This window comes from Falco rusticolus, chromosome Z (genome assembly GCF_015220075.1).
Source record: "Falco rusticolus isolate bFalRus1 chromosome Z, bFalRus1.pri, whole genome shotgun sequence".
Lineage (NCBI taxonomy): Eukaryota > Metazoa > Chordata > Aves > Falconiformes > Falconidae > Falco > Falco rusticolus.
The window spans coordinates 17,318,516-17,336,651 of NC_051210.1; the positions used below are offsets into that span (position 1 = coordinate 17,318,516).

Genomic DNA, 18,136 nt, shown 5'->3' on the forward strand with positions numbered 1-18,136 from the left:
AAAAAGGTCAGAAACAGGCATGTTGAGAGTAGGAAGAATGGGGCAGAGGCACAGAGTGGCCAGAACATGGGGAAAAGAGGCAGGTCCAGCTCAGGGAAGAGGTGCCAGGAAAAAGATCAGACAAATATGGCAGAGTTTGCCTAAGCCTGAAAGGATGCACAATGGACATTTACCTCTACCCCACTGCATGCCAACATGGATCAACGGTTTTGTTGGGCTTCTAAAACAAAGCTCATCCCTGCAGACATCCAGTGCACATGGCTGATGAGCAATGGCACTTACAGTCATACAGTGGGCCTTGTTTGGTGGAAATCATGGGAGGGCATTCCTTGCTTCCAGAGATCAAGCATTTAAACACTGCTAGCTTTATGTGGTTTTTTACATCTGTTTTCACCTTAGGCTCTGAGCAGCCTAAGGACCAGAGAAGGAACTAAGAGTCAAGCCAAGGTATTAATAACACCATGAAGTGGAGAATTTGTCTCGACTATAGATCAGGTCCAAGGACAGAGCTGCTTCCACTGTCCTTCTCACATGCACTTTAAGAGGAAAGCCACTCCTACCGTTGCTTTCCTCTTACTGGCTTATCTTGCTCGTTTATCTTCAGGCAGATGCAAAAGAATGATTATCAATGTTGGACCATACTATGAAAACAAATAAAATGTATTTCAGAACCTTTTTACACAGTGGATAAAAACCCATACAAAAGTTGCTTCCTATAAAGGGCTAATTAATAAACCACTGATTCTAAGGTCAAATTAGAAGATTTCCATGAGATCAAATGTCTTCCTCCTTGAGTTAGAGGAACCATACTGTAGGAAACCAAACAAGGAAACTAATCAAAAGACTTCACGTGTTCTGCAAGATACTTTTCACTTACTACAGGCATTAATTATTCTTGGTTCCATATGTTGCTAAATCTGGGGATCGAACACTGTGCCCAAACTTTGGGGTTTTTTTTTTTGTTTTTTGTTTCCTCTTTTCAAGATGTACATAGAAACCACTGCTTTTTAAAAATCATGTTGTTTCCTTAAGCAATGCTATTCAACACTGTGGACATCACAGTGTTCTACAGATTTGCATTATCCATTGCTTTTCTACAGCTGTATAGGAGCACACAAGTTACAATATATGACTGTACTTCATTTACATTCAGTCTCCTTCTCCAGTTTTCAGTAAATGTTCATGCAGTTCTGTTCACTGGTAGCAAGACAAACTATTTTACTGCATGTCAAGCTAAATAATTTTATGCTAAATAATATGTAGGAGAAACCTGATTCCATGAGGAGAGCCTGCCATAAGGCAGGAGACATTTGAAAATACTGAGAGGTGCATGCATCCAAAAAGAACATACTGCAAACAGACTAGTCCAGCAAGCTAGTTCACAAAAATTGCATGCAGAAGTTACTCTTGTGTTTCATGTCAGTCAATTACAATTTCTAGAAAATCCTGGTCTAGCTAGCCATGGAAAAAAAAGACGATGGTAATTAAAAAAAATGGAGAAACTTCTGGCTTCTACTCAGATTTATTCCACATAAATTTCAAACATTCTGTTTTCTGGTGTTGCTACTGAGATCCTAGGCATTTACCTGGCTCTGCCCTGAATAGAAGACTGAGTCAGAAGAGTCATAGTGTCATTCATGCCTGCCTAAAGTTTCTGGAAGCAGGTTGTGTATTCGGTGGTAATCACAAGAGCAATGTTATTCCTTATTGCTTGGTTTCATGAGAATAAAATTGAAAATCAATAGAAAATACAGATACAGAGTCAAGTGTGGGCTTTCTTACCTACATAGAATCTTTTTACTCTCTTTCAGTAAAAACACCAAACTAGTGTTATTTTCTCCCATTCAATTTAACAAAGAGCAAGAGGTCCAGATGGCCACTTGTATGCTAGGAATCAGTCAAGTGAACAATGACTTTATTGTTCATTTACAAGAATTAGCAGAAAACAGACAAACCAAAGTCTGATTTTTTTCACCCTAAAGGTTTTCACATAGAAACAGGATCAGTTCAAGACTGTTAAGTCAGTTCAAGACTGCTGGAAATGAAATTGCTTTTCCTTTGGAGTGCAGTTCCAGGGCAGCTAGCAGACCTCATATTTCACAGATGCTGTAAGGAAAAGCCCTTTTCTTTCACCACTTGGCCATGCAGCTCCATTGTGCTGATGCACACATTGCATACTTTCATGACCTGCTTTAACTTGCTAATAGGGTGGAGGCTATTCCATTTTTGGGAAAGGACTACATTTTTTGGTAGTTTGTTCTGTGAACTGATGAAACCTAAAAAGGAGTTTGATGTGCATTGGAGCGAGAACAAAAATAAGCATCAGGGAGGGAAAGGAGAGGTGGGGGACAGCAGCCCCATCAGTACGCAAGATGCACTGTAGGGAGCTGAAAAGTCCCACCAATACCTGTGAACAATTCTACATGGGAATATTTGTGATCTCCTGAATTCATGCAGCAGGGCCTCCTCTATGACACCTTGACAGAAAACAGGAATTTATGACAGAAAACGTATTTCCAGTTATGCCTAGTCATGCATGGTCTTGCATTGCAAATTGCCTGAGCCAATTCATAGCAAGGGTGGTGGAGAACTTGACAATTACCTACATTGCAGACTTTGGCAAAAGAGTGATGGATTAAGTGTCTGCACTGTCCTGCTTCAGTCAGTATTGCAATGACAGTGGGGAGAGGAGGAAGTCATTAAAACCGTTAAGCCAGAATTTATGTCTTAGAGGGTTGATCCCACCCAGTGCTGATGACCTCCTGAATTAATTTCCCCCCTTACTGATAATCATCTGGTTTTGATAAAGAAAACACTCTCACACTGGGTACAGTTCTGGGAACCCCAACCGCTCTTGGGTCTGTTTTGAATACTAGTATGAAAGCTAAACTCTGATGTCACATGCCACCTGTGCTGATGCTGAGCGATGCTTTGGTGTTGTTAATGTGAAACAGCAGGAAGTGTTATCTAAGTGAAAATAACATATGAGTGGGCAATCTCACAGTAGCGAAACAGATCAATGTTAGGCTGTGCAGAATGATTTAGAGGAAATAGAAAAGGGAAGAAAAGGGTAAACCAAATGGCCTGCCTCATGGTCTAGTTTGTGCCATATTCGAACCCACAATATTGCATTGGTATCAGTAAATTATACTGTTAACACACACACTGGAGGATGCTCCAAGCAAAATAAATGGAGATCTCCTCCAAGAAAAAAGGACTTTAAAAGCCATGGATAGCCAGGGTAAACAAAATACAACATCCAAACAATCAGTGAGAAGCAAAGTAGGACACTATAACAACTCCACAGTCACAGACAGCAAACACCTGTAACAGAAGTAAGTGTGGGGTGCTGGCTTGGCATATAGACAAGGGCTGTCTGGGTCGGATTGCTACCACATCCATATCCAGAAGTCTCTTCACTCAAAGGAAATCTGTTGCCTGTGACACATGCACCAAGATGAAGCAGAACTTCTAATGAATGCCACTGGTGGTACAGTCGGACAAAAGATCCTGCAAGTGGGTGTATGTCTTCCTCTTGCATTTGTTATTTGCATGTTGAGCTTACTCTGCAGTGACACTTCTGCTTGTGGTCTGTGTGGGTCTGGACATTTCATGTAGTTCCAAGCTCTAGCATTTCCTTTGGAATCCAGTGGAAAATTCTACAAGGAATCAGCTGGCTACTGATTCTGTATTTCCCAGTTCTTGGCTAATACCAGTATGCTCCTGTGTTGTGCACCTGTGCTAATTACAATCACTTACTTCCATTCAGTCTCCCTTTTGTATATGTGAGGAAGAAAACTATGCTTTCAGCATTTATTTCTAACATACCCACTGTTTCCCAGCCACATTTTTCTATTCCCCCATGGCAAATCCTGCCATGAAGTGGAGCATGAAAGACTGACGTGTTCTTCTGCAGCTCCTGCTAGCTCTAGGGGTGATATATTTCCCCCAGAAGCCTTGAAAGCATTCAGGCCATACAAATCAATGAGTTAGTTTAGGACAATGCCACTGAGGAATGACAACTAGGCTTGAAAAACGTAAAGTTAAATTTCATTAGCTACTACTTTGCTAGGCTTTCCATGGTTCTAATCCATCTTACATGAGGCACATAATTTACTCACAAAGAAACTGCTTCATTTGCTTCAGTTCAGAAAACATACACATAGCAAACAGTCAGGTCCTGGAAGGTCCTTTTGAAAGCTTTCTTAATTTTTGTAAGAGGCAATATTTGGTATAAGAGATGTCAAATGTAAAACTGTAGCAGGAACGGTGTAACAGGTTACGTTTAACATACAGAAGACAAAGTCTCTGTAAGAGGAGCAATGATGTCAGTCAACCTTGAGAGGCATTCATTTTGGAGCCCGAGATGTTTGAAAACTATGCATCAACAATTTAGCATCCTATATCCTGTAATCCAGGCCAAGATGGTAAACCAGGAACCCCAAGCTAGTATTTGTTAACACTGATTCTGATGTTACAGTATAGGAGCGGTGTCAATGTTGTGCACCACAAGAAGGCACTTCAAATCCATCACAACAAACGGACTGAATGAGGGCTGTATAAAACCAAAATTGTCATGGAGAGACGGTCAAACAGAAGAGAGGTAATTTATATCAGTGAAGTCATGTAATTGTCTCATTCTTGTCAAATCAAAGACATTTTAAGGATGACCAGTGTTCTCTGCTAGAATGTGTACTTGGTTTTGGTAATGCAGTACATGAAACGTGTATCTTCTTGTTCTCTATCATACTTGCAGTACCTCCTACAATAAATTCAATAAATTTCTTAGGACTGTTTAGGACAATTAGAACCATTTTTTTAACCTCTCTTTATATAATGAAACATTACCTATGCCTTTCTTGTCAGTTACCATCTTAGTTGTGTAGTCTGCTAGATAAATATTTCCTAATACATTTCAAAGAGTATAAAATGCATGCTAAAGTTTGCAAAACCACACTACACACTACCACCATGTTACTGACTTTATACTAATTCTGCACGAAACACCTTCAAATACCAAGCCTATGCTGACAGAGCAAACAGGTATCATAGCATCATAGAATGGTTTGGGTTAGAAGTGACCTTGAAAGGTCATCTGGCCAACCCCCCTGCCATGGGCAGGGACACCTTCCACTAGACCAGGCTTCACTAGACCAGGCTTCTCAAAGCCCCATCCAACCTGGCTTTGAACACTTCCAGGGATGGGGCATCCACAGCTTCTCTGGGCAACCTGTTCCAGTGTCTCACCAGCCTCATTATAAAAAACTTCTTATGTCCATCCTAAACCTACTGTCTTTCAGTTTAAAATCATTGCCCCTTGTCCTATCACAACAGGCCCTACTAAAAAAGTCTGTCCTCGTCTTTCTTATGAGCCCCTTTAAGTACTGGAAAGTCACAACAATGTCTCCCCGGAGCCTTCTCTTCTCTGGGCTGAACAACCATAACTCTCTCAGCCTTTCCTCACAGGAGAGGTGTTGCATCCCTCTGATAATTTTTGTGGCCCTCCTCTGACCTGTTCCAAGAGGTCTGTGTCCTTCCCGTGCTGAGGACTCCAGAGCTGGATGCTGTCTGTGCTCCAGGTGGGGTGTCACCAGAGTGGAGCAGAGGGGCAGTATCACCTCCCTCGACCTGCTGGCCACGCTTCTTTTTATACAGGCCAGGATACCACCCGCTCTCTGTGCTGCAAGCACACATTGCTGGCTCATGTCCAGTTTTTCATCCACCAGCACTCCCAAGTCCTTCTTGATGGGGCTGCCCTCAAGCACTTCATCCCCCAGCCTGTATTGGTACAGGGGGTTGCTCTGACCTAGGTGTGTGGGACCTTGTGCTGTTGAACTTCACGAGGTTTGCATGGGCCCACTCCTCAAGCCTGTCAAAGTCCCTCTGGGTGGCATCCCTTCCCCCTAGTGGATCAACCACATCACTCAGCCTGGTGTCATTCACAAACTCAATCCCACTATTTTATGCAGTTGATGAAGATATTACACAGTACTGGTCCAGTACAGAGCCTTGATGGACAACACTTGTTACTGGTTTCCGCTTGGACATTGAACTATTGACTGTAATTCTCTGGATGCAGCCATCCAGCCAACTCCTTGTCCTTACCGAGTGTTATCACCCAGCCTTGCATGTGAAGTGAATAATTTATAACAGAAATGTATAATAAAATTCCACTACCTATGGACCTGCTCTATGACTATCCTGTGTCACTGTAAGTACTTAGTACATAAACCAAGAAAATTAACACAACAATTATCTTTATATGGCACTATGGAATGTAAAAAAAACCCAAGAGGGACTGAAAATGGAAACCAAGAAACAACTTTCTCTTAGAACATCCAAATTTGAACTTTATGGCTCCAATCCATTAAACAAAACTGTCTTGGGGGCAAAGATAACAACAGTGAATACCATTTTTAAGGCTAGCCATCTGATTTGGCTAGGTATGAAGTGTAGTATATGTTAGGTCTGTAGCCTTCCTCCTGTCAATCTTAAAGCTCTGGCTCCTGCAATCTTAAGTTCTTTAAAAAAACACTAGGAAATATGGGAAGTTGGTTAAGCTATTTTCCGCAGTGCCTGAAAACCACCTGCACTGGTTTTGTTAGGGAGAATATCATAGAATCATACATTCATTTAGGTTGGAAAAGACCTGTAAGTTCATCATGTCCAGCCATTAACCCAGCACTGCCAAGTCCATCACTAGACCACATCCCTAAGCATCCCATTTATGCATTTTTTTAAACACCCCCAGGGATGGTGATTCCACGACCTCCCTGGGCAGCCTGTTCCAATGCTTCACCACACTTTCAGTGAAGAAAGTTTTCCTAATCTCCAATCTAAACCTCCCCTGGCGCAACTTGCAACCGTTTCCTCTTGTCCTATCGCTTCTTACTTGGGAGAAGAGACCAACCCCCACCTGCCCACAGCCTCCTGTCAGGCAGCTGTAGAGAGCAGCAAGGTCCCCCCTGAGCCTCCAGACTAAACACCCGCAGCCCCCTCAGCGGCTCCCCACAAGACCTGTGCCCCAGCCCCTTCCCCAGCCCCGCTGCCCGTCTCTGGACACGCTGCAGCCCCTCTACGTCCCTCTTGCAGAGAGGGGCCCAGACCTGAGCACAGGGTTCGAGGGGCGGCCTCAGCAGTGCCCAGTGCAGGGGGACGGTCACTGCCCTGGTCCTGCTGGCCACACTGCTGGGGACACCAGCCAGGGTGCTGCTGGCCGCCTGGGCCCCCTGGGCACACTGCTGGCTCCTGCCCAGCCGGCCGTCACCCAGCACCCCCAGGCCCTTTCCCACCAGGCCCTTTCCAGCCGCTCTGCCCCAGCCTGTAGCGCTGCGTGGGGCTGGTGTGACCCAAGGGCAGGACCCGGCACTGAGCCCTGCTGAACCTCACACGACTGGCCTGGGCCCATCGCTCCAGCCTGCCCAGGTCCCTCTGCAGAGACTCCTGCCCTCAGGCCGGTCAACACCCCTGTCCAACTTGGTGCCATTTGCAAACTGACTGAAGGGGGCACTTGATCCCCTCATCCAGATCGTGGATAAAGATGTTAAAAGAGGTCTGGCCCCAGCACTGAGCCCTGGAGAACACCACTAGTGACCAGCCACCAGCTGGATGTAACTCCATTCACCACCACTCTCTGGATTTGACCATCCAGCCAGCTTTTAACAGCATAGAGTACACCCATCCAAGTCCTGAACAGTCAGTTTTTCCAGGAGAATGCTGTGGGAGATGGTGTGAAAGGCTTTAATAAGGTCCAGTTAGAAAACATCCATAGCCTTTCCCTCATCCATTAGGAGAGTCATCTTCTGGCAGAAGGAGATCAGGTTCGTCAAGCAGGACCTGCCTTTCATAACCCCATGCTGGCTGGGCCCAATCCCCCAATTGTCCTGCACATGCCACATGATGGCACTCAGGATGATCTGCTCCATAACCTTCCCCAGCACTGAGGTCAGGCTGACAGGCCTGTAGTTACCCAGATCCTCCTTCCTGCCCTTCTTGTAGGTGGGCATCATGTTGGCTAACCTTCAGCCTTCTGGGACCTCCCTGGTAGCCAGGGCTACTGATAAATGATGGCGAGTGGCCTGGCGAGTTCCCCCACCAGCTCCCTCAGTACCCTCAGGTGGATCTCACACGGCCACATAGACTTGTGTGTGAGTGGAGCAGCAGGTTTCCTCCTGGGCTGTGAGGAATTTATCCTGCTCCTCCTCATCTCTGTCCTCCAGCTCAGGGGGCTGAGACCCAGAGGGAAGCTGAGCATTAAGTACCTCAGCCTTCTCCTCACTCTTTTAGCAATGTTCCCCCCCTGTATCCAATAAAGGATGAAGATTGTCCTTGGTTCTCCTTGTGTTTCTAACATATTCATAAAAAGATTTTTTGTTACCTTTTACGGCAGTGGCCAGCCTGAGCTCTAGCTGGGCTTACACCTCTCTGATCTTTGCCCTGCATAATCTCACAACATCCTTGTGGTCCTCCAGAGTTGCCTGCCCCTTCTTCCAAAGGTGCTAAACTCTCCTTTTCCCCCACTGCTCAAGTCCCAGCCAAAGCTCTCTGTTCAGCCAGGCCGGCCTTCTCCCCCACCGGCTCATCTGTCAGCACATGGATGGCCTGATCCTGCTCCTTTAAGACTTCTGTCTTGAAGAAGAATTTCCAACCTTCCTGGACCTCTTGGCCCTTTGGGACTGTCTCCCAAGGGCCTCTGTCAATCAGGCTCCTAAACAGTTCAAAGCTGGCCCTCCAGAAGTCCAAGGCAGTGGTCCTGCTGACCCCCTCCTTATTTCTCAAAGAACTGAAAACAAACATCTCATGATCGCTATGCCCAAGATGTCCTCTGACCACCACATTGCCCACCAGTCCTTCCCTGTTCACAAACAGCAGGTCCAGCGGGGCATCTCCCTGGCTGGCTCCCTGCCCAGCTGTGCCAGTAAATTGTCTTCCACACACCCCAGGAACCCCGCAGACTGTTTCCTCTCTGCTCTGTTGTTTCTAGCAGACACCTGGTAGGTTGAAGTCCCCCACAAGAACAAGGGCTAGTGGTCATGAGACTTCTCCCAGCTGCTTGTAGAATGTTTTGTCTGCCTCTTCATGCTGGTTGGGTGGTCTATAACAGACTCCCACCAGGGTATCCACCTTGTTGGCCCTTCCCCTGATCCTTACCCATAACCACTCAACCCTACTGTCACCATCATTCAGCTCTAGGCAGTCGAAACTTTCCCTGACACACAGAGCTACCCCACCGCCTCTCCTCCCTTGCCTGGCCCTTCTGAAGAGTTTGCAGCCGCCCACTGCAGCACTCCAGTCATGCAGGTTATCCCACCGTGTTTCTGTGATGGTTAACGTTCAAATTGAAAGACTTTCACAGCAGGAGACTGGGCATCTAACAGTACAAGACCAGCAAGCTCAAAAGATTATATGCTTGCTTTTTAAAAAAAATTATTTTCCTTTACTTGCCTTTTTAAAAAAATTATTTTCCTTTGTATTAATTTCTTTTTTTTTTATGTATTACTGTGAGAATCTGTACCCTTCATGTTTCTGATCTTCCCATGCTAGGCTTGGATTACATTCTGATCCATTTCTGTCTCAGCAATCCCTGTTGTTTCACGGACTTTGAACCTGAAGTTCTAAGCAGCACAGTATTTTCTAAAAATGGTCTTTCTAAAAGCGGTGTTTACAAGGTATCACCACCAACAGCCTGTTCCATGAATGGCAAAGTCAGTCAGACAACCAAAATTCACTCACTAATAACTAGAAGTAAATAACACCCCCAACTTCCACACGGTTTGGAGAAGCATAGCTTTCATTTGTTTTATTTACTAGACAGATTCTTTTATTGATGTCAAATTGTATTAAAAAACAAAATGCATACATTCAAAGCACTCGAGCACATTCATCACTTAAAACAAAAACTAGACCAGAGTCAGGTAAACGAAGAGCAAAGGGCCAGCACAGTGTTCAGGACACTGGCAGCAACACACTTTTCTGTACTACTTGTGAGTCACGTAAGTACATCTTCAGGCACAAATTTGGCTTAGGCATTACATACATTTTTTTAATGAGAACATTCATTTATTCAGCATTAACTGTTACTGTGAAAGAGCTGACACAATTATTAAACCGTGTCTTCTAGTCTTATAGCACATAAACAAAACCCACTGCTTTTTAGAAAAATCACTGAAATAAAAAATATGGATAATGTATAAAAATAGTCTAATATTGTAACCATTTGCACTGTTGAAGGAAAAGATGAGAGCCAGAAATAGCAAAGCGAATAGCTCATCTATGAATCTGCTTTCTTAGATCTTATTTTATGAAACCGCAACAGAGTATTACCTAGCCTTTCCTTTCTTCCATGAACTAAAATTTATCAGTGAATAGAGGATGATAACTCGCTACTGACTTTCTTCTTCAGCTGCTGTCTGATCCAGCTTGACAGTAAAGGTATTCCTAGTTCAAAACATACTCAAAATCTAACTAGCCACCTTATACATTATCAAGCATGATAAAGATTATAACAGCTCTCTTACACATCATCATCGGTCAACATGTACTCCATTCTTATGCTTGTAACAATTTTTGAAGATATTAAAAGCTCTGGAAGTTTGGAAGTGATCCACTCTTCCTTGTGAACACCCAAACTTCAAGGTCCATCCAGGTTGTTACTGCTTTGGCAGGATGACCGAACACTGCACTGTCGTCTGAAATACAAAGTCAAAGTAGATGAATGCTTCCTCTGCCAATGCAGAGCAGAACTACTTCAGTATAAAGGCATACAGACTTCAGTTTGGATTACAAATAGATATAACTCCTTCCATGTGTGCCTCCAACATCCCCCCGCACCACAAGAGTTGAAAGAATTACAGGGAGGGCATACTACCCTACAACAGTTCCAAGGACTTGTCATTACAACCTTTTTAAACCTATGTAACAGGCTTATTGGTACTGTGAACAACGATCACATTGCAGAAACACTAAAGTAAGGACTTCAGGCTCACAAGCTGCAAATGAAAAATTGTGCAACTTGCTTTTTGTTTTTAAGGCTAGCCTACTGGCTTACCTGCATCACATTCATAGAAAGCTTTTTACAAATACAGTAAGAATGCTCTGAAAATTGAAGTTCCTTTAAAAAAAGTGATTTCTATATGTTTCTTCTTCAGTTTTGAAGTACAGCTATGAAGAACAGAAACCTCTCTCTAAGGGTGAACTGACTGCGCATTAATAAAATACTTGAGTTATACAGGGACAGGCAACTTTGACATGAGCCACATTCAAGGGTAGGACCTGAGAAACACTTCAATCTCAGCTTTCTTGAGAGATCCTTAGCCTGCAAGGACCACAGTATATAGACCAATCTAATTACAGTTTAAGTCTTGATGAATTTTCCCTCTCCCCCTCCACTTAATCCATTTCAGTCAACGGACTCTGGTCACATAACTATGTTCACTGATTTCACTGAGATATTTTTAAGGAAGAAAACTATGCAAGAATATTTAGAAGATCAGAGCTCCACATACATAACTTACAAACGACAGTTTCAGTTTGTGATAGACTACAAAAATGACTGAAAAATGTTAACCTCTATGCCCTTTAAATTGTTAGCTACCAAACATACTAAAGTATGTCAGTGATGAAGTGTGCTGAAACACCTTCACAGATACCTTACCCAATCTAAACTATCCTACAGTATTCACTTGCCACAGCTCTCTTATCAAAGTACAACACTGTTCTGACAAATACCAGTTGACCTGGGCTAGTACAGAAGTTCAAAAAAGGCAGGTAGTACCAGCAGGTGTCTTCACAGAGTCAAGCAGCTTACCTGAGGAGTATTCACAGAAGCTCTGACACCTTACCACAAGCTGATTTTCTTACAATCACACTGTAAAGAAAAATCTGTTCTAACCTGATACTCTTTTTACCATCCCAGTACAGATTTTCTCCCTATCCTCATGGGTTTGAACCTTACTGGAGTAAAGGCACAGAGTTCAGTTCCCGGTTGTTATGAGGTAAAATTCTCTTCAACAAGACAGTTTCTCCTCTCTCACCAATACTCTGCCTACCAACGAAAGAATCTACTATATTGGTTCCCTTCTGAAATTCTCTGCTGTCACTAATTCATATACTTCATTCAACAACGATGCCATAATTACTTGTCAGCTTTTCATATCAATGCAGTGGTTGTTGCCTTTGATGTCCCTTCCAAATGTCAACTATAGGCAAGCCTTGATTCCCCTGAAACCATCCCTACATGTCTGTTCTTGCTTCTCGATTCCTTCTTTGTAGCTTGTCCCTGCTTCCAACCCTTGAATGCTGCATTTTCACACTAGAGCCCTGTTTCCTGTTCAGCCAAGTGAACCTCCTGATCAGTCTTTCTGTGCACCACTCCTGTGCTTGGCCAATGCTGCACTTAAAAGAGCTGCCAGCTTTCTGGAGGTCCTTGCCCCTTCAGAGCTGCCTCCCATGAGATGACACCTACGAGTTCACTGGTTAAACCCAAGTATGCTCACCTCAGTTCCAGCATCCATACTCTGCTAACTGCCTTCCTTGCTCCCCGAAGGATGCTGAACACCACTGTTTCATGAGCATTACAGCAACAACTGCCAGTGGTTACTGCCTCACTAAACTCTTCTCAGTGAACAGCAGATCCAGCTGTACATCATCCATGGCTGACCCACCCTATCCAGAAATTTCCATGACACCAGCTAGAAATCACTTGGACCACTGTAATCAATAGCACCATCTGTGTTTCCTGATCCATGTCATAAATACAATCTGGTCATAGCCTGTTCTGAAAGAGTAAGGGCTTTGTACCCTGGCCACATCTCAGAATGACAGGTTGTAGGAAGATGCTGTGCCTGCAGAGAAGTTTACTCCAAAATTTTTTTCAAGCTTATGTAATCTGAGCCTAGAGAATGGTATCTTTTTACAGCGACAGAGCCAGGAAATACTGGCCTGAAGACATCTTAGAAAGTTAAAAAATGGTAACTTTCAAACTACAGTTAAACTCACTGGCGAATCACAGATGGAAAGACACATGAAAATGAATGGATGGCAGGCCCTGGAGATTTTTGCTTCAACACTCCACTGTTTCCTAAAGACTACTGTGAGATTCACAGGTGACACTGCTGCCTGTGTGTGGGTGGGTGGGATGCACACCTCCATGGCAGGAAACAGATAAATGCAGCTGGACAAAGAGAATGGCAGCATATTTTCTCCTGCCTTGTAAAGTTCCTTCAGTCACAGCAGCCAGATTACAAAGCTCAGAAAGGAAAAGCTGCGTCCATGTAGAGCTTCATGGTTTCACACACTTCCCTGAACACTAGAAACAGACACTGGCAAATGCCCATTTAAGAGGCCCAGCTGTGGCCTGGATAAAGGCTGGCGTGGCTTTACATTGTCACTGATAGCAGAGTACCAGCTGCAGTCTTGCTCCTTGACTGTGCTCCTTACCATGTTACCACAGGGCACGCAAGAGGCACTGCTTTCAAGCTCAAAGAAAAGGTGCCTCCAAAAGAGATCAGTTAAAAAAAAACATTCAGTTTTCATCTGACCTTCAAAAATCCTGGAGTAAAATACACAGAACACTTCACATCTACAAAGGGAATAGTTTTAAAAAACTCTTTATGGTTCAACTACACACTCATACAGAGGCACATCTCCTCGCTGTACTGCAAAAGCGCCTCTCTCCTTATTCATTAACACAGAAGCCTAGGACCAATCCTTCACCTGCTTTACTACCATTTCATGCCACAAAACAGATTTTTAGCCTTTCCTGCCCTTCCTAAGTAAAATCAGAGAAAGCCTCCAAAGTATCAGACTTTTCAGTCACTTTTCCGGAGTACTTGATTGCATTGAATCAGAAACAACTGTGAGTCCTACTCTCCTGACACAAAATCCCAGTCCCCACTACCAATGCCTAGTTCCTATTTCCAGTTCTAATACCTTCAGATCAACTCCCTTTCTCAGTATATCATCACTCAGATCAAGTGACTATCATCAAAGAGGACAGATGTAAGAATTGCCAAGGCTGAGTGAAACTATCTTAATATTCATCACTGATAACAGGCAATAGCAGATGCTTAAGAGAAAGAGTTTAAGAAGCTACATTAAAATGGACTTTCTTTTTTCTGCTTTCGGCAAACAGTACTTCAGGGACTGAACTGGAGGAAGCACTTGAATCGGTGTTTTAAACAGCTGACAAAGAACTGAAAGAAGGGTTAGCACTCATTAAGGGGGAAACTTACAAACTCAGTGCCAGCTCTTTCCATCCACTGGCTATTTCACTCCCAATGAAGAATCAAGACAATCATGCAAAGGAAAGCAACAGGACACTGCTTACTGAAGTACACCTGGCAGAACTGCAGGCAGATCCCTCAGTACTTAAGCATACTTGGGAAATTTCCTTGCCTACCAGCACGTTCAAGGTAGCTGAGGAATATCTAGCACATTTTGTTCATACTCTGACCGTTTTTTTGTATAGCTAGTCATCTGTATTAAACAAAAAGTGTGGTCCAGTCCTCTGAAAATATTTTCTGTGTATTACATGGGAGAAGGAATACTCATTCTGTTGTCTCCCTTATTCATGAATGACTCAACTGCCTAAAGACTGCAAAGGGGCAAGGGAAAAGTCAGTTACCTCTCACAAATATATAGAGGGATAGAGGGGACATCATAATAGCTGTTTCAGATAATCAGCTAAGGAATAGTCATAAACACAATCCAAGGCCTCCTAATAAAAAGTAGGTTTTCTAGTGAAGAATCAGCAAAAGACTCATTCCAGGGAGAACCTCCACAAACCTGACCTGGTGAAGTATGCTTGCAAGTATCTAGGGTAAATTTTCCTTAAAATGTCTTTCCTTTAGGAACCTGACTAGAGGTGGCAAGAGAACCAGACTGGAAACAAACCTGAGAATTTGATCCCAGTCAGAAGACATGGAAGATTTTTACAGTATGTACAGTTCTGCTGATAGCTGAATTTCAGGGACACATTTTCAGGTATATGAAGACCTGACATGTTTGTGTTCATCTTTCTTAGCCATTCCAATTTCAGTCAACACAGTGATTTTCAGAAAAGAGAACGAAAGAACCTAAGAGAGGAGAGCGTTACCAGAGATTGCTGATAATTTTCTTCAACAAGCTTCCTCCTTTTCAGACTGCTGCTGCTTCCACTGAGATCCTTGTGGTCCACCTGTGTCTGCCCTCTGTCTTTCACATTCCAATTCTCTTTTCCTGTCTCCCATGCTGCCTCAATGTAATCCTCAGTTGCTCTTGTGCTTCACACTCTTGTACTCTTGGAAGCAGCTATTTGTCATTAAAAGCTCGTCAAGAAGTTGGACATCCAAACTGTTTTATCATTGTTCTACGCTACAGCCACAGATTAATCTCAAGCATGTTTGTGAAACAGAGGTGATGCAAAACATGGAAGTAAACTCTCGTCTAAGAAATGTTCTGCCTAAAAATTCTCTCACCAATACATTTTGAAATGTTTTTCTCTTCCATCTTTTTAATTCATGCATTGTGGATCTGAAACTTGTGGGAGAACACAGTTCTAGTGATTTCAAACTGGATGTTACTCACATCTTGTAACAGACTGCCCTCCTCCTACATATTAAAGAGAGCACAACAGTTTTGGTTTGGTCCAGTCTTCTCTGCTTGGCTCTCCATTTTTCTAAGATCTAAGTTAAAGCTGAGTAGAGGTACAGTTATTTATTTTGTATACTTACATAGATTGCTATCTTATCTGTGCTATGAAAGATAACACTTCATCAACCATATATAGATGTCCTTTTTTTTTTTTACACTTCTGTAACACTTCTTGTAAAACTGAAGCTAGATATTTGCAATAAAGCTTGTGAGAGTCTTAATGAATTTGTTTGCCCATCTTGAGTAGATTTGGTTTGTTGAAGCATCTACTCTAATGTACTGGGGTTTTATGGCAGGGGTTTGGTAGTGGGGGAGGGCTACAGGAGCAACTTCTGTGAGAAGCTGCTACAAGCTTCCACCACATCTGATGGAGCCAATGCCAGTCGTCTCCAAGATGGACCCACCAGCGGCCAAGGCCCAGCCCATCAGCGACGGTGGTAGCACCTCTGGAATAACGTATTTAAGAAGGGGAAAAACCCCTGCAGAACACACTGCAGCAGAACAGAGATGGAGACTGTGTGAGAAACAAGTCTGCAGACACCATGGTCAGTGGAGAAGGGGGAGGAGGTGTACACCCTGCAGCCCATGGAGGTTACCAGTGGAGCAGATATCCACCTGCAGCCTGTGTAACACCCCACGCCAGAGCAGGGGGATGCCCGAAGGAGGCTGTGACTCTATGAGAAGCCCACACTGAAGCATGTTTGGTGAGCCCACGGGGGACTCACACTGGAGCAGTCTGTTCCTGAAGAACTGCACTCTGTGGAAACTACCCTCGCTGGAGCAGTTCAGGCAGAACTGTAGCCTGTGGGAAGGAACTCACACTGGAGAAGTTTGTGGGGAGCTGCCTTCCCTGGGAGGGACCCCATGCTGAAGCAAGGGAAGAATGTGAGGAGTCCTCCCTCTGCGGAGGAAGGAGCAGCAGAGACAACACGTGATGAACTGACCGCAGCCCCCATTCCCCATCCTCCTGCACTGCTGTGGGGGAGGAGGTAGAGAGAATCGGGTTTGAAGTTAAGCCCGGGAAGAAGGGAGGGGTGGGGGGAAGGTGTTTTTAAGTTTTGGTTTTATTTCTCTTTATCCTACTCTAATTTGAATGGCAATAAATTAAAAAAAATTCCCCAAGTCAAGTCTGTTTTGCTCATTACAGTAATTGCCGAGTGATCTCTCCCTGTCCTTATCCTGGCCTACAAGCTTTTTAGTATATTTTCTCTCTCCTGTCCAGTTGAGGAGGGGAGCGATAGTACGGTGCTTTGGTGGGCACCCAGCATCCAGCCAAGATCAAACCACCACATCTAAGTTGTTATGACTTAAACAGAAATATCTTGGAACATATACCTGCATTATGTGTATATATGCATACATTATGCCCAGTACTCATCAGCCTCACGTGTGTACTTACTTTCAGGGTGTGCAGGGTGTCAGTCCATTCCATGGAACCTATCTGAGGTATAGCAGTAAGGAGTATACTAGTAGCCTTATTTGCATTCCCTTTCAGCGTCTTTAAAACTTTATCCACTGAAACCTAGAAACAGAGTAAAACTGAGTGGTGTCTCTCAATTTTGATGGCACACATTTTAAATACCCAAATAAATTCATCTAACTTAGACATCTCTAAGTGAAAAGGTGAAGCCTTAAAATGCCACTATCTGTTTAGCCAGTAAAAACTTCCTCTGTGGGCATATGTCTGATTTTATGTTACACAAATAAGAGAACTAAAGCAGATACATTGTTTTGTACAGAGCTGCAAAATTAAAAACACCAGCTCAATTACAGGAAGACAAGCTCATACACAGAGTTCATGAGCTTTATACACACAGACCCCCTGATTCAGACAAGAGGTGACAAAGTTTGCTAGTAGTGAGGCAAGTTTATGAGAATGAATGAAGTAGCAACAATTGATTCTGTTCTTAGTTTCACAATCATTCTTCCAGAATTACTCAGTGATACTGATGTAAGTACGAACTGATTTAGTTCAGTATGTGATGTCTTATCAAAATTACAGGTTCTCATCCAGATCAAGACAAGACCCAGAGGAAAAAAACTTCACTCACTGCTTCTTCATGTTCCTTCCAGCAGTCGTAATCTGTTGCCATGGCAATACTAGCATAACTCATTCCAGCTTCTTTCGCAAGAATCACTTCAGGCACTGTGGTCATGTTGATAACATCAGCTCCCCAGCTGCGAAACATCAAGCTTTCTGCTCGAGAACTGAAACGTGGGCCTTCGATTGTGATCATTGTCCCCTTGGAATGACACTGGAGCCCCAGCTTCTTGGCAGTCTCAATAAGAACCTGCAAAACATGAAAACATCAGGAAAGGGAAATAATTCTCCTGGTGGACTACTTTTGCATCCCATCAAAAAACTTACATACAAAAGAAATTAGCTTTATATATGGCTTTATATGGCTGCAGCTGTCCAAAACCAAGGATCATTTTCAGTTTTCTCATCCAGCAAAATAAATTAACAGTTCTGCTAACAGAAATTGTCTTGAACTCATCTGATTTG

The 18,136-nt window shown here is 43.5% G+C and overlaps 1 protein-coding gene across 3 annotated transcripts in view; it reads right to left on the reverse strand.

Annotated features, from left to right (window-relative positions):
• Nucleotides 1-9,771: 9,771 nt before the first annotated feature.
• LOC119141287 (methylthioadenosine phosphorylase) overlaps nt 9,772-18,136 on the reverse strand; it is a 29,380-nt gene continuing 21,015 nt past the window's right edge. For all 3 annotated transcript variants that reach the window (XM_037373472.1, XM_037373473.1, XM_037373474.1), the window contains 3 exons: nt 17,682-17,921; nt 17,030-17,152; nt 9,772-10,688 (listed from right to left, as the gene is read on the reverse strand). In XM_037373472.1, the coding sequence (XP_037229369.1) occupies nt 10,650-10,688; nt 17,030-17,152; nt 17,682-17,921 (402 nt within the window). In that variant the 3' untranslated portion in view covers nt 9,772-10,649. The remainder of the gene's footprint in view (nt 10,689-17,029; nt 17,153-17,681; nt 17,922-18,136) is intronic.